At 37.8% G+C, this 15,922-nt stretch overlaps 2 protein-coding genes across 2 annotated transcripts; both read left to right on the top strand.

The window, feature by feature from the left end:
• On the top strand, positions 2,633-3,748 carry LOC107647209 (protein FAR1-RELATED SEQUENCE 5-like). Its single transcript, XM_016351320.1, has 2 exons — positions 2,633-2,731; positions 3,197-3,748. The coding sequence occupies exons 1-2, from the start codon at positions 2,633-2,635 to the stop codon at positions 3,746-3,748; spliced, it is 651 nt and encodes a 216-aa protein (XP_016206806.1).
• On the top strand, positions 3,788-4,471 carry LOC107647210 (protein FAR-RED IMPAIRED RESPONSE 1-like). The gene has a single exon (XM_016351321.1). The coding sequence runs from the start codon at positions 3,788-3,790 to the stop codon at positions 4,469-4,471; it is 684 nt and encodes a 227-aa protein (XP_016206807.1).

Genomic DNA, 15,922 nt, shown 5'->3' on the forward strand with positions numbered 1-15,922 from the left:
CTTTAGATACATAGGGCAACAGAATAAGAAAAATCTAATATTATTAGAAAACTAAATTTAAATTTTTATATTACGAACTAAAATTTTTTTCGTAAAAACTAAAATTTAAAATATATCGATTGAAATCAATTCAAAATCTATGGATTAGACTTAGTGAAGCCATTAAAAAAATAAATATTCTTTCTTTGTCATTAAATCTATTAGATGTATATTCTTAGTACGAATTTTTGTTTTTAGAAAATTAGATGTCCAACAAGTATTTTAAAAGATTTGAATGAGAATGTTGTCAGAGTTGTATTTTTAAGCTTTTCAAAAGACAAATTAAAAGTATAAGAATTGATTTTGAAAAAAAATTAGCAAGAAGAGCTAAATATTTTAAATTGTAATGTTAATATTTAAAAAATAAATTTCATTTTGATATATATTATTTGCTTATTTTATATAATATTATTTTTACCAAGGTAGCTAGTGAATATGTTTATAATTTTTTATTAAAAAACTAAATGATTTGTTAATAAATATAAAACTAAATATGCTAGAATATGTTACTAATGGTGTGTATTTTAAGAATGGCGTAAATATTTAATTCTTAGTGGAACAAATTGGTTCACACTCTATTGGTAGCCAAGCCAGGAGTTTAGAAACTCAACCATTGACAAATGGGTCATTTTAGTTTTACTTTGAGGGATAAAATTATCTTTAAATTCTTCACTACAAGATAAATATATAATGGAAACCGGACAGTACAAAAGAACATGATGTTCCATGCTAGTATAACAGAACACGTGATAATTTTTCTATATTATAGAAAAATTATCTAGTGTTCTGGACAAAAGTATCGGAACACGGTATTCAGGACATGAAAAGGTAAGTTGCTGAATTTTGTCATGTAGTAAAGGATGAAATGGCAAAAATAACCCTATATCTCTTAATCAATTGACAAGAATAATCAGTTCTAGGCTGTTGATGAATTCCTATTTTATTAAAGTCGTTTTTGTAATAAATGATGGAGGGCATGGGCCTGAGCCATTTAGTTGTGGCCCAGAGTTATTGTTAGAGGTCCAAGAGTTGTATTAAGCAGAAAAGGAGGCTGGAAAACTATTGTCAGTGGAAGACTCTGAGAAGGACCTGGGGGTGGTGGCGTGGGTCGTTGCCTCAACACGACAGAGGTGTGCGTCGGCCCGGAATTATTGTTGGAGGTAAAAGGGTTGTAATTGGTAGGGCAGGAGGCAGGAAAAGTGGTGTTAGTGTTGTGAAAAAGCATCTGAGAAAGAGTTGGGGGTGGAGTTGCCGGTTGCCATAACACGACGGAGGTGTGTGTCGTCGGTGGCGAAGGATAAGCCAGCATGTTGTTGTTGCTTCCATAAGAGGTGAGAAAATTTGGTATTGATAATTATCGTTATTTGTTGTTGGAGTGTGGGTTGTATCCCATGAATTGGAGTGACTTCGACTCCATAGCCTAGCCTGTAGCAAGCTTGCTGTTGCTACTAATGCCATTTGGATAAATATGTATATGTTTATGAGTACTGAGTACTTAGTAGTAAGCATCACAATATAAGTGGTCCAGCATAAATGTCATATTCAGCCCTTCTTTATTATATATTTGCTTGTATAGAGAAGCAAATAAAAAGATCAACATTGTTATACTCAAGTTGTATATGAAAGATACAAACAAATAAAAGTGGGTTGAACACAAATTGATTATTGTGGAATGCCGTATAGTGACATTCCAATTAAAATTCTATATATGCCCTGCTTCCCTTTCTCTCATTTCCTCTATTATTGTCTCTTTGGAAAGTTATAGCAAATTTGTTTATACTCATGAAAATAAATGTTCCAAAACTCTATATTGCTATTGTTCAATTAAGTGGATAAGCTTGGGTACTTAGATTTTGAGTACTTTAATTTGAAGCTGTAATGGTTTTTTTTTCCTTTATCTTTTATGGATTTTGTATGAGGAATTAGAAATAGTCATATGTCACTAAAATACAGTTGATATATGTTTTAGGAATATCATAATCACTCATGTTCAGTTTTGTTTATATGAATTCAGGTAAATTATTTCTCGTAACTATAGTTTAAGACTCTTCTTTGGATATATGACTTAGAATTCTAAAAAATTGGTGATTTTAGTTCGTTAATCAAGTCAATACCAGTTCACAGCTGAATGAAAACTTATATCTTATCCCTCTTGTGTACTAATGTTTACCATATAATATCAGTATTTAAAATAAATTATGAATAACTATGAAAGTTCCTGTTGCAGGCTAAATTCATATGTACTGTTTGGTGGTGTTTGGTGTGTAAAATAAAAAATTGTTGTAATTTCAAAATTATGAGTTGGAATATATTACAAGAGTGTTAGTTACTTGTGTGATCAACATTAACGATGAAAACAAATTAATGTATAAATGAAATAAATCTGCATTATTCTATGCAAGTGAGTCTCCAAGATATTAGTTAAAAGTGTGAACCCACTTAAGTAAAAAAATATTTTCACTCTTTGAATTTAGTAATTTAGACCACAATTTTCTTGTGATTTTCACTCTTTTGGCTTGATTTGTTTAGTATTGTTGAATGCGGTTCTTAGTGAGACAACTTGGTGCATGGCCGTAGGGTAGTGATGTTCGAAATGGGGTCATGTAGCGGAACAGTGTCGGAATTCGAGATTGGAGGTGTTGAGCCAGTAGGTGGCCTTGGTGGAAGTGGTGAATGGCTTTGCGACACATTGGTATGAATAATTTTTTGTGTTAATTTGCATGTACTCATTAGTAGCCCATCTCTATGTTATAATTGCCTATGAAACACCATATAATGGAACCACCATTTGTGTGTAGAATTTTTCTTTTATTATCATTAAAATACAATAGATGAATAATCATTCGATGACATTTAAAGAAAGATCATTAAACATAAATATATAATATTGAAAATATTATATCACATTTTTTTATTAATATATGTAAATGCAATCATTAGGATTGGTAACTAGTAATAAGTTAATAAGGAGCGTGTGGGAAAAAAATAATTTTTTTTTGTGCGACTGGAAATAATCATTTTCTCTTCATTGTATATGATAGAAATAATCGAATTAGAGTGATAGAATTATTGCAACAAATTTAAATTGGTATTTACTTAAGTTTATCGTGTGGTTGAAATAGAGTAAGGGATTTCATGGTGTGCTTGCATTTTGCAGGAAAGCTCGCTGGATATTGGAATGGAAGCAGAAGAGAAGGAGGGAGAACCGCTGGAGGATCGCGATGAAGAAGATAATGGCATCTCTGAACCAGTCATGTACAGTGCCGCAGAGATATTGGAAATGAAATTCAACAACCCTGATGAGGCATCCCATTTCTATGAACAATATAGCCGGGCGAAGGGTTTTGCCATGAGGCAGGGAAAGAAACTGAAAAATAAGAAGGGGGAAATAGTTCGGTACACGTATTTATGCAACAGAAAAGGTTTCAGAAACAAAAAATGGCTAGAGATGCAGGATCGAAAGCGGGAGCACAAGGTTGTCACGCGATGTGGGTGTTTGGCGGAGATGAGGATAAAGCCAAAAGGTGATAGCGGGATTTGGTATGTTTCACGCTTTGTAGATGATCATAACCACGATCTTCTACCTGCAAAGTTTGTGCCGTACCTGCCTTCGTACTGGAAGATTTCTGATGTCGATCTAGCCCATATGAACAGCTTGAGGCAAGTTGGGATTTCTATTCCAAAAATATATGAGTCAATTGCTGCGTAAGAAGGTGGATTTAACCTTGTTCCTTTCACAAAGAGAGACATGTATAATGAGGTTAGGAGGCAACGTGCCTTAAGGAATGGTGATGTGAATGCGGCTCTAAGGTTTTTTGAGAGATGTGTAAGGGGGGATGAAAAGATGTTCTGGAGGTTTGAAGTTGGGCCAGACCAACATATGTGTGACCTTTTCTGGAGCGACAGGCGTAGCCAAGATGATTACAAGATCTTTGGTGATGTTCTTGCCTTTGATGCGACGTATGGTCGAAACAAGTACAATCTACCAGTTGTTGTGTTTTCCGGGGTCAAGCACCACAACCAGACATGTGTGTTTGCCACGGCCATGGTCTCGTGCGAATCTCAAGTGTCGTATGTTTGGGTGTTGAGAAAGTTTTTGGAATGCATGGGTGGTAAAGCTCCTAAGGCGGTAATAACTAATGGGGATCGATCCATGTGCTTAGCCATTCAAAAAGTATTTCCTGAAGCACATCATCGGTTGTGTGCATGGCACCTACTGAGGAATGCAACCGTGAATGTGTGCAAGCCGCGGTTCACAATGCTTTTGAGAAGTTGTATGTTGGTTGACATAGAAGTTGAAGAGTTTGAGAAGCAATGGGAGGCGATGGTGGAGGAGTGCGGGGTCAGAGAAGTCAAGTGGGTTAAGGATTTGTATAGGAAGAAGTTATCATGGGTCACCGCGTACATTCATGGGTTTTTTTTGCCGGCCTAAGGACATCCCGTTGTGAGTCATTGCATGCAAAGTTAGGGCGGTTTGTGGAGAGTTGGTGCGGTATTTACAACCACACTTACTAACCGGCAAGTGCACCGGGTTGTACCAAGTAATACCTTACGTGAGTAAGGGTCGATCCCACGAGGATTGATGGATTAAGCAACAATAGCGTTTGATAGGATTGGTTAGACAGACAGAAAATAGCGTTGGGATACAATATAAAAGACATTAAACAATATCAAAAATATTGAAGAAAGGCAAGTAAATACTTTGGAAAAAATATGGAGAAGATAGTTAAGGTTTCAGAGTTATCTATTTTTCCGGATTAACTTTTCTTACTAACTAATTTAATTATGTAGGATTTAATTTATGGCAAACTGTATGTGACTAGACCCTAATTCCTTAGACCTTCCTAATCTCCTCTAAAATTTATTAACTGCCGATTCCTTGGTCAATTAGTTCCAATTAGAGGGTGATAATCAAATTTTAGTTTATATGCCACAAAAACTCTAATTATCCAAGAGGTAAAAGGATTATATGTCACTTATCCTATTAAACTCAGATAATTAAAATTTAGGAGAAATAGTTTTCAAGCTGTTGTTCAGGTAAAGAGCTTTTCCAAGTTTTACAAGAACTCAAATAGAAAGAGGGTCATACTTCCGTTCCACCCAAATTCATAAAATAAAGAGCAAAAACAATTCTTAAATTATAAATCCATACATAAATTAAAATAGTAAAAGCAATAAAATTAATCCATAGAAATAGACAGAGCTCCTAACCTTAACAGTGGAGGTTTAGTTGCTCATGGAAAAGAGAAAATAAGGATTCAGGTAAAAATGTACCGAGTTCCCATCTGATGGCATTAGATCCCTTTTTATATCTAATCCTAATAAATTTAAAATCTAATATTTAAAATTAAACTTAAAATAATATCTTTTCCTAATTTAAGATTTGAATTTAAATTCGAATTAATTAAAATAATCAAGTCTTCAATGGATGGATGGGGACCACTTGATTTGTCCATTCTGCAGCTTCTAATCTGTATTTTCTGGGCTGGAAACTGGGTTAAAACAGCCCAGAAATCGCCCCTGGCATTTTTCTGCGTTTTCTGCATGTGGCGCATGTGACGCGTCCGCGTCGTCCACGCGTTCGCGTCATTTGTGCAGATTCCAGTCCACGCGTTTGCGTCAGGCACGCGATCGCGTCATTGCAATTTCCTCCATTCCGCGCGGTCGCGTGAGCCATGCGTCCGCGTCGGTATTCGCTGGTCATCTCCTTGACTTCTTCTTTTTCTCTGCAGAAACTCCATCAAATTTCGCCAAATGCTACCTAAAATAAATAGTATTGTAAAAAACTCAATTAGCATCCATAGTGGCTAAAATATAATTAATTCTTAATTAAATTCAACAATTTAGATGCAAATTCACTAGGAAAAGATAGACAAGATGCTCACGCATCACAACACCAAACTTAAACTGTTGCTTGTCCTCAAGCAACCAACACTAATATAAGCTTAGGATGTGAATTTGCATGAGAATGAGAGTTCAATTAAGCTCATGTCTCTTCTTATAGTGGGGTTTACAACTGCAATCCTGAATAGTTTTGGCATCTCACTTTATCCTTTGAAGTTCAGAATGATTGGCATCCATAGGAACTCAGAATTCAGATAGTGTTATTGACTCTCCTAGTTCAGTATGTTGATTCTTGAACACAGCTACTTTATGAGTCTTGGCTGTGACCCTAAGCATTTTGTTTTCCAGTATTACCACTGGATACATAAATGCGACAGACACATAACTGAGTGAACATTTTCAGATTGTGACTCAGCTTTACTAGAGTCCCCAGTTAGAGGTGCCCAGAGTTCTTAAGCACACTCTTTTTGTTTTGGACCACGACTTTAACAGCTCAGTCTCAAGCTTTTCACTTGACACCTTCACGCCACAAGCACATGGTTAGGAACAGCTTGATTTAGCCGCTTAGCCAAGATTTTATTCCTTAGGGCCCTCCTATCCATTAATGCTCAAAGTCTTGGATCCTTTTTACCCTTTGCCTTTTAGTTTAAAGGGTTATTGGCTTTTTCTGCTTGCTTTTTCTTTTTCTTGTGTTTTTTTCTTTATTTTATTACATTTTTTTCGCAAGCTTTGTGTTTTTCACTGCTTTTTCTTGCTTCAAGAATCAATTTTATGATTTTTCAGATTATCAATAACATTTTTCTTTTTCATCATTCTTTCAAGAGCCAACAATTTTAACATTTATAAACTTTACTATCAAAAATTATGCACTGTTCATGTCATGCATTCAGAATCACAGAAAATACCACCACATTTAAGTAAATAAGACTTTATTCAATATAGACCCACTTTCTCATGCAATATATCACTCCTATATTTTTTTTTATTTTTGATTTAAGCTCAGTGAGTAATACATGAGACATCTTTTCAGAATTAAAGCAATAGGAAAACTAAACTAGTCCTAGGATTCTAACTGATAAAGGATCATGCAACAAACAAAGCAAAATAATAGGAAACCGGAACATAACATAGAAAAAGAGGGGAGGAATAAAAATGAAAGGAACTCAACCACCTTAATTATCCTAGTGGTCGCTTTATTCTTCAGGTTGTGCTTCTTCGCGAAGATGATTCGCCTCCCTTTTGGTGCTATAAGAATAAACAGAAAACCTTTACGCGAAGCGTCAACACCAAACTTAAAGGTTTGCTTGTCCTCAAGCAAATAAGAACTGAAAATAGAAGAGACAAAAATTAAGATGAAAAAATAAAAGGATAAGAGAATAAGAGAGAATTAGGATTAGGAGAGAGAGAAAGAAAACTGGGCAGCACAGGCGACGCGTTCGCGTGGAGCATGCGTTCGCGTGCGTCACGGAACTTCCTTAATGACGCATCAGCGTCAGGCACGCGATCGCGTACCCTGGGTTTTGCGCGATTCGCACGAAGCCAGCTGCGCGCCCGCATGACTTTCTGTTCACATGGCTTAGGAACCAAATCTTCATACGACGCGTTCGCGTGAGCGACGCAGACGGGTGGATGGCTGTTTGGTCAAATGGCGCGTACGCGTGGGGGACGCGTCCACGTGGGCAATTTTTGTGCTTGTAGCACATTTCCAGCCCCAAGCCAGCATAACTCTCTGCCAAAACACCTTTTACGTCGATTCTGCAGGTCACGCGTTCGCGTGAGCGACGCGGACGCGTGGGTGGCGAAAATCACAAGCGACGCGAACGCGTGGGGCACGCGTTCGCGTGGATCATTTGTGCGAAAGGCATAAGTCCAGCGCCACTCCCGCGCAACTCTCTGTCAATATTTAATCTTCACGCACACTTGATTGACGCGTTCACGTCAATGACGCTTACGTGTCGTGTGCCCCCCTTTTTTTTATAGCTTGAGGTGTTCGGTTCCTGGAAGATCATAGCTGCATGATCAGAAAATTAGTAAGAACTCAATAAAAATAAAATAACTAAGAAAACTACTACGAAAAATAGTGAAGGGTACGAAATTATTGGGTTGCCTCCCGACAAGCGCTTCTTTAACGTCACTAGCTTGACGATCAGTTCTGCTAGTTCAGCAGATGAGTGGACCTCTGGCGGTCAATCTTTCCTCCAAGATAGTGCTTCAACCTCTGGCCATTCACTGTAAATTTTCTGTCAGAATTTTCTTCCTATATTTCCACATGACTATATGGTGAGGCTCTGGTAACCACAAACGGTCCTGACCACCGGGATTTCAGCTTCCCGGGAAAGAATTTGAGCCTTGAATTATACAGAAGCACTCTTTGTCCTGACTCAAAGACTCTGATGGCAATATTCTTATCATGCAGTAGCTTGATTCTCTCCTTATAGAGCTTGGCATTCTCATAGGCTGAATATCTGAATTCATCAAGCTCATTCAACTGAAGCATCCGCTTAATTCCTGCAGCTTCTGAATCAAGATTCAGATACCTAATTGCCCAATAAGCCTTGTGCTCTAGCTCAACTGGCAAGTGACAGGCTTTGCCATAGACCAACTGATATGGGGACATGCCAATTGGAGTCTTGTATGCTGTCCGGTATGCCCAGAGAGCATCATCAAGCTTCCTAGACCAGTCCTTTCTTGAAACACTGACGGTCTTCTCCAGAATCCTCTTAAGCTCCCTGTTGGAAACTTCAACCTGTCCACTTGTCTGAGGGTGATAGGGGGTTGCCACTTTATGACGGACTCCATATCTATGCAGAAGAGAGTCCCGCTGTCTGTTACAGAAGTGACTTCCTCCATCACTAATGAGTGTCCTTGGGACACCAAACCGGCTGAAGATATATCTCTGAAGAAAGCTCATTACCACCTTGGCATCATTGGTGGCCAAAGCCACAGCTTCCACCCACTTGGACACATAGTCGACTGCCACTAGAATATAGTTGTTTGAATGTGAGGGTGGGAAAGGTCCCATGAAATCAATACCCCACACATCAAACAACTCAACCTCAAGAATTCTCTGCTATGGCATTTCATGGTTGGCAGGGAGGTTTGTGGCTTTTTCACATCTGTCACAGTGCTTTACAAATGCTCTTGAGTCTCTGAAGAGAGTCGGCCCGTAAAACCCGCTCTGAAGGACCTTTGTAGCTGTCCTTTCACCACCAAAGTGGCCTCCATACTCAGAACCATGACAGTGCCAAAGAGTCTGCTATTTTTCTTCATCTGGGACACACCTTCGGATAATTCTATCTGAACACCTTTTAAAAAGGTATGGTTCCTCCCAAATGTAGTACTTTGCATCAGTCAATAGCTTCTTCACTTGTTGCCTACTGTACTCCCTTGGGATAAAATTCATGGCCTTATAATTTGCAATGTCTGCAAACCATGGAGCCTGCTGAATGAGGAACAATTGTTCATCTGGAAACGTCTCAGTCACAGTTATGGGTGGTTGTACTCCTGCTTCAGGCTCAATTCTGGAGAGATGGTCAGCTACTTGATTTTCTGACCCTTTTTCTGTCTTTTATCTCAATATCAAACTCCTGAAGGAGCAACACCCATCTGATTAATCTTGGTTTAGAATCCTGTTTGGTTAGAAGGTACTTCAAAGCAGCATGGTCAGTATAAACAATAACCTTAGAACTAAGTAAATAGGACCTAAACTTATCAACAGCATACACAACAGCTAATAATTCCTTTTCTGTAGTTGTGTAATTCTTTTGAGCATCATTTAACACATGACTGGCATAGTAAATGACATGTACAAGCTTACCATGCCTCTGTCCTAAAACAGCTCCTATAGCAAAATCACTAGCATCACACATTAATTCAAATGGTAAATCCCAGTCAGGGGAAGCTATAATGGGAGCAGAGGTAAGATTTGCCTTCAGAGTTTCAAAAGCATGCAGACAATCAGAATCAAAGACAAAAAGAACATCAACAACCAACAGGTTGCTCAATGGTTTAGCAATTTTAGAAAAATCCTTTATAAATCTTCTATAAAATTCTGCATGACCCAAGAAACTCCTAATTGCCTTAACATTAGTTGGTGGTGGTAATTTTTCAATTACCTTCACCTTTGCTCTGTCAACCTCAATTCCCTTACTTGAAATCCGGTGTCCAAGAACAATGCCTTCTGTAACCATAAAATGGCATTTTTCCCAATTTAAAACAAGGTTTGATTCTTGACACCGTTTCAAGACAAGAGATAAATGTTTAAGGCAGGATTCAAAAGAATTACCAAAAACAGAAAAATCATCCACAAATATCTCAATAAACTTTTCAACCATATCAGAAAAAATTGAAAGCATACACCTCTGAAAAGTTGCTAGAGCATTGTAAAGTCCAAATGGCATTCTCCTGTAGGCAAATACTCAAAAGGGGCATGTGAATGCTATCTTCTCTTGATCTTGAGGGTCCACTGCAATTTGATTATATCCAGAATATCCATCTAGAAAACAATAAAAAGCATGACCAGCTAACCTATCAAGCATCTGATCAATGAAAGGGAGGGGGAAATGATCCTTCCTTGTAGCAGTGTTTAGCCTCTTGTAATCTATGCAAATTCTCTATCCTGTTACTGTTCTTGTAGGAATAAGCTTATTCTTTTCATTCTTGATCACTGTCATCCCTCCTTTCTTGGGAACTACCTGTACAGGACTTACCCAAGGACTGTCAAAAATAGGGTAAATAATACCTGCTTCCCATAATTTCATTACCTCTTTTTGGACCACCTCTTTCATAGTTGGATTGAGTCTCCTTTGTGGTTGCACAACTGGTTTAGCATCATCTTCAAGAAGGATCTTGTGCATACACTTAGTTGGACTAATCCCCTTCAAGTCACTAATGGTCCACCCAAGAGCTGTTTTATGGCTCCTGAGCACTGAAATAAGCGCCTCCTCTTCTTCAGGCTTCAAAGAAGAGCTAATAATCACTGGATATGAATCGTTTCCACCCAAGAACACATATTTCAGAGAAGGGGATAAGGGTTTGAGCTCAAGCTTGGGGGCTTCCTCCCCCTTAATTGGCGTGTTCATCAGCTCCTTTTGGGGTGGTGAATCATCAACTTCAACTAATTCACACTCAGAAATAGGATCTAGAACATCATCAAGTACCTCAGTTTCCAGTACTTCTTGAACAAGTGGTTCAATAACATATATTTTCATACACCCCTCAGAATCATTGGGGTGTTTGAGGGCTTCAAAAACATTTAGGACCACCTGTTCTTCATTGACCCTCAGGGTTAATTCACCCTTTTGCACATCAATCAGAGCTCTACCTGTAGCTAAAAAGGGTCTACCAAGTATAATAGAGGGTTTTACCTCCTCTTCCATGTCTAATATAACAAAATCAACAGGGAAGATAAATGGTCCTACTTTCATAAGTAAATCTTCAACAACACCTACAGGTAATTTGATAGAAAGATCAGCAAGTTGAAGAGAAATACGAGTGGGTTTTACCTCCTCAATTTGAAGCTTTTTCATCACTGAAAGTGGCATGAGGTTAATGCTAGCTCCAAGATCACATAAAGCTCTCTGAATGCCGACTTCTCCAATGGTGCATGGAATGACAAAGCTCCCTGGGTCTGGCATCTTCTCAGGAAGGGTGTGTTGAATAATAGCACTGCATTCCTTGGTTAGCACCACTGTTTCTTGTTCCTTCCAATTCCTCTTGTGGGTCAACAATTCTTTCATAAATTTAGCATAGAGAGGCATTTGCTCCAGAGCCTCTGCAAAAGGGATGTTGATCTGCAGCTTCTTGAAGACATCTAAAAATTTAGAGAATTGCTTTTCTTTGGACGCCTTCTGAAGCCTCTGAGGATATGGCATTTTTGGCTTGTATTCAGGGGCCTTTGGTAAGGTGGGATACGTGTCAAGAGAGTCAGGGAACGGGTTGTCTGCCCGCTTAGGAGGGGCGTGCTCTACTTCTTCCTTCTTCTCCTCTGTAGCTTCCTTTTTAACTAGATCTTCATTGACCTTGGTCTCAGAACCAGCCACCTTACCACTTCTCAATTGAATAGCCTTGCAATCTTCTCTTGGGTTCACCACTGTATCACCAGGGAATGTATTTGAAGACCTTTCAGGTAATTGCTTGCTCATTTGACCCATTTGCACCTCCAAGTTTCTAATGGAGGCTCTGGTTTCTTGTATGAAACTCATCATCATCTCCCATTTAATAACGTAAAGGAAAAAAATTAACGTAAAAGAAAAGAAAAAAATAACGTAAAAAAAATGCAAAATAAAAATTAATAATAAAATAAAAAATATAATAATAAAGAAAAATTATCTAATATAAGTAATCAAACAACGAATAGTTATTAATCACAGTCAATCCCCGGCAACGGCGCCAAAAACTTGGTGCGGTATTTACAACCACACTTACTAACCGGCAAGTGCACCGGGTCGTACCAAATAATACCTTACATAAGTAAGGGTCGATCCCACGAGAATTGATGGATTAAGCAACAATAGCGTTTGATAGGATTAGTTAGACAGACAGAAAATAGTGTTGGGATGCAATATAAAAGACATTAAACAATATAAAAAACATTGAAGAAAGGCAAGTAAATACTTTGGAAAAAATATGGAGAAGATAGTTAAGGTTTCAGAGTTATCTATTTTTCCGGATTAACTTTTCTTACTAACTAATTTAATTATGCAGGATTTAATTTATGGCAAATTGTATGTGACTAGACCCTAATTCCTTAGACCTTCCTAGTCTCCTCTAAAATTCATTAACTGCCAATTTGTTGGTCAATTAGTTCCAATTAGATGGTGATAATCAAATTTTAGTTTATATGCCACAAAAACTCTAATTATCCAAGAGGTAAAAGGATTATATGTCACTTATCCTATTAAACTCAGATAATTAAAATTTAGGAGAAATAGTTTTCAAGTTGTTGTTCAGGTAAAGAGCTTTTTCAAGTTTTACAAGAACTCAAATAGAAAGAGGGTCATACTTCCGTTCCACCTAAATTCATAAAATAAAGAGCGAAAACAATTCTTAAATTATAAATCCATACATAAATTAAAATAGTAAAAGCAATAAAATTAATCCATAGAAATAGACAGAGCTCCTAACTTTAACAGTGGAGGTTTAGTTGCTCATGGAAAAGAGAAAATAAGGATTCAGGTAAAAATGTACCGAGTTCCCATCTGATGGCATTAGATCCCTTTTTATATCTAATCCTAATAAATTTAAAATCTAATATTTAAAATTAAACTTAAAATAATATCTTTTCCTAATTTAAGATTTGAATTTAAATTCGAATTAATTAAAATAATCAAGTCTTCAATGGATGGATGGGGACCACTTGATTTGTTCATTCTGCAGCTTCTAATCTGTATTTTCTTGGCTAGAAACTGGGTTAAAACAGCCCAGAAATCGCCCCTGGCATTTTTCTGCGTTTTCTGCATGTGGCGCATGTGACGCGTCCGCGTCGTCCACGCGTTCGCGTCATTTGTGCAGATTCCAGTCCACGCGTTCGCGTCAGGCACGCGATCACGTCATTACGATTTCCTCCATTCCGCGCGGTCGCGTGAGCCATGCGTCCGCGTCGGTATTCGCTGGTCATCTCCTTGGCTTCTTCTCTTTCTCTGCAGAAACTCCATCAAATTCTGCCAAATGCTACCTAAAATAAACAGTATTGTACAAAACTCAAAATAGCATTTGTAGAGGCTAAAATATAATTAATTCTTAATTAAATTCAACAATTTAGATGCAAATTCACTAGGAAAAGATAGACAAGATGCTCACGCATCAAGAGTCGGTATGGGATCTTGGAGGTTGTAACAAACTTCCAGCGCTGTGTGGATTTCCTAAGAGATAACGAGGAGGAGCTTGATTTTCGATTGTTGTATGGGACCCCTGTTCTTCAGACTCAATTCCCGAAGTTGGAAAAATCTGGTGCAGTTAATTACACGAGGGAAATATATTTTTACCGTGAGTCCTTAAAGAGATGCGTTCGTACGATAATTTTGGAGTGCAAGCAGATGGAGGAAAAATCTGTTTACGTAACACAAAAGTATCATAGGCCGGAGTTGAAGTGGAATGTGGAACACGATCACCGCACCGATTCCTTTTACTGTACTTGTTTGAGGATGGAGTCATTCGGCCTACCCTGTTTTTACATACTAGCAGTGTTGGTGCGATTAGATGTTGCCTCTCTTCCAAAGAGTCTTGTTCTTCAACGGTGGTCGAAGGCCGCCAAGGCTCACGTCATGGAGCCAAGCATTATGGATGACGGCGGTGATGCAATAGCACTTTATAAGAGTCGAGTAGGGATGTTCCTGCATCATTGTAAGAGGTTTGCTGCAGTTGCATCTATGAGGGACGGGGATTTTAAAGTGTATTTGGAGAAGGTGGTTAGGGACACATTTGTGTTGGAACTGAAGAATGGGGTAGGACGATCGGATGGTGGGGGAACCGATAATTTCGAGCAATATGTGGTGCGTGATCCGGTTGGTGTGTGCACAAAGGGCACTGGTCATGGACACGAGCCACTTGGTTCCAGGGGAATAAAGAGACAGAAATGCAGCACATGTGGAGAGTTAGGGCATCGACGTACCCGGTGTCCGAACGGGTTACCCACTGAGACTGTTGCTACACAAGAAACCAATCGAGAGATGTTATCACAGACAATCGCCACGGTGGGTCGTATTTGTTTGGTTTATTGTTCGTATTCATGTTTAAAATGTCATATTCTGTGATTGAAATTGTGCATTCCTTAATGGAGTGACCACTTTTCTTTTACCCACAAAGGGGATCATATTTTATTAGTGGTCTTGACTCCGGTGAAACAATATTTACATCGGTAGTTTAGAAAATGCAAATCTAGCTAGTAGGAACTTTGGTGTATATCCATAGGATTTTATTTGTGTATATAATGAAAGATGGATATGTAGGGGTCTTATTTGTGTACATAATAAAAAATGGATTTGCAGGGTTCTACGAATAGGAAGAATGGTCAGAGGTTGAGGAAGACTCGTGATGGTCAAAATACTATGAGCAACTTCCAAGTTTAAACAGTTCCTTTGTCATGTGGTGTGTTGCTAAGTATGTATTTAAATTTCGTTATGATTTTTGTTGCAAGTCTATGCTGGCCAAGTTGGAATTTTTGGGGGTGTTATGATGATTCAAATGGTGATGTATAGCTTAGTTTATGTGGAAGCTTTCGTAGGACTTATTTCATTTTCTTATGATATGAATTTGAGTTTTCTGTGTGAAGTTCCAATTTGTGACAAACTTTTGTCGACACTTCTGCTATGAACATTTACTTCTTGCAGTGTGTTCTTTCTTTTATGGTCTATGGTTTGTGCGATTGTCTTATCCTATTTCTGTGTTTCACACTTGCACTACTACTAATTTCCAATCAAACTATAGAAGCCAAATATGTACCATGATATCAGATACACATTCCTTCATCATAATCATGTTCCATTAAGTACGAAAGCACCCAAAATTGAGAAAATTCCAAACTTTAGAGACTTTAACCCTCACTAAGTGAAATTAAAGATTGAAACTCAAATACCCAGATTATAAAACTCACTTTTATGGAAGCACCGCTGGGCTCCTTTTATCAAAATCTCAACCCGCTCTGCATTTTGCTCCTAATGTCCATATATGTAGGAAAACAACACATGAGTTACTCTTAAACTCCATGTACTCCTTTTTTTGTCTTTTTTCTTTCTTTTTTTATCTTTTCTTTCTCTTCTGGGAAGAATGAGTTGAAACTTTAAATTAATTGAAATTCTGTAAAGGGCATACAGGGAAGTAAAATAAGGCTGTATTTTTACTTTTTACTTTATTCACGATTGCCTTTTTTATTGTGTTTGCGGGAGATGTATCCAAGGCAAAAACCAAAGAAGAGAAGGTAACTTTGTGATTTTGTTTTTTTTTTTTATTTGTTTTAATGAAGATTGAGTACAATCATGGATACATAAACTTTTTTAATTATATTATTCAGCATGTATTTTAAAAAATATATGACAAATTT

The sequence above is a fragment of the Arachis ipaensis genome, chromosome B06 (assembly GCF_000816755.2).
Source record: "Arachis ipaensis cultivar K30076 chromosome B06, Araip1.1, whole genome shotgun sequence".
NCBI classification, from domain to species: Eukaryota; Viridiplantae; Streptophyta; class Magnoliopsida; order Fabales; family Fabaceae; genus Arachis; species Arachis ipaensis.

Excerpts from the sequence above, each read along its gene's own strand:
- LOC107647209 (XM_016351320.1), top strand. The coding sequence starts at position 2,633 with ATGGGGTCATGTAGCGGAACAGTGTCGGAATTCGAGATTGGAGGTGTT. Across the intron at positions 2,732-3,196 it reads AATGGCTTTGCGACACATTG|GAAAGCTCGCTGGATATTGG; the intron begins GTATGAATAATT and ends TGCATTTTGCAG.
- LOC107647210 (XM_016351321.1), top strand. The coding sequence starts at position 3,788 with ATGTATAATGAGGTTAGGAGGCAACGTGCCTTAAGGAATGGTGATGTG.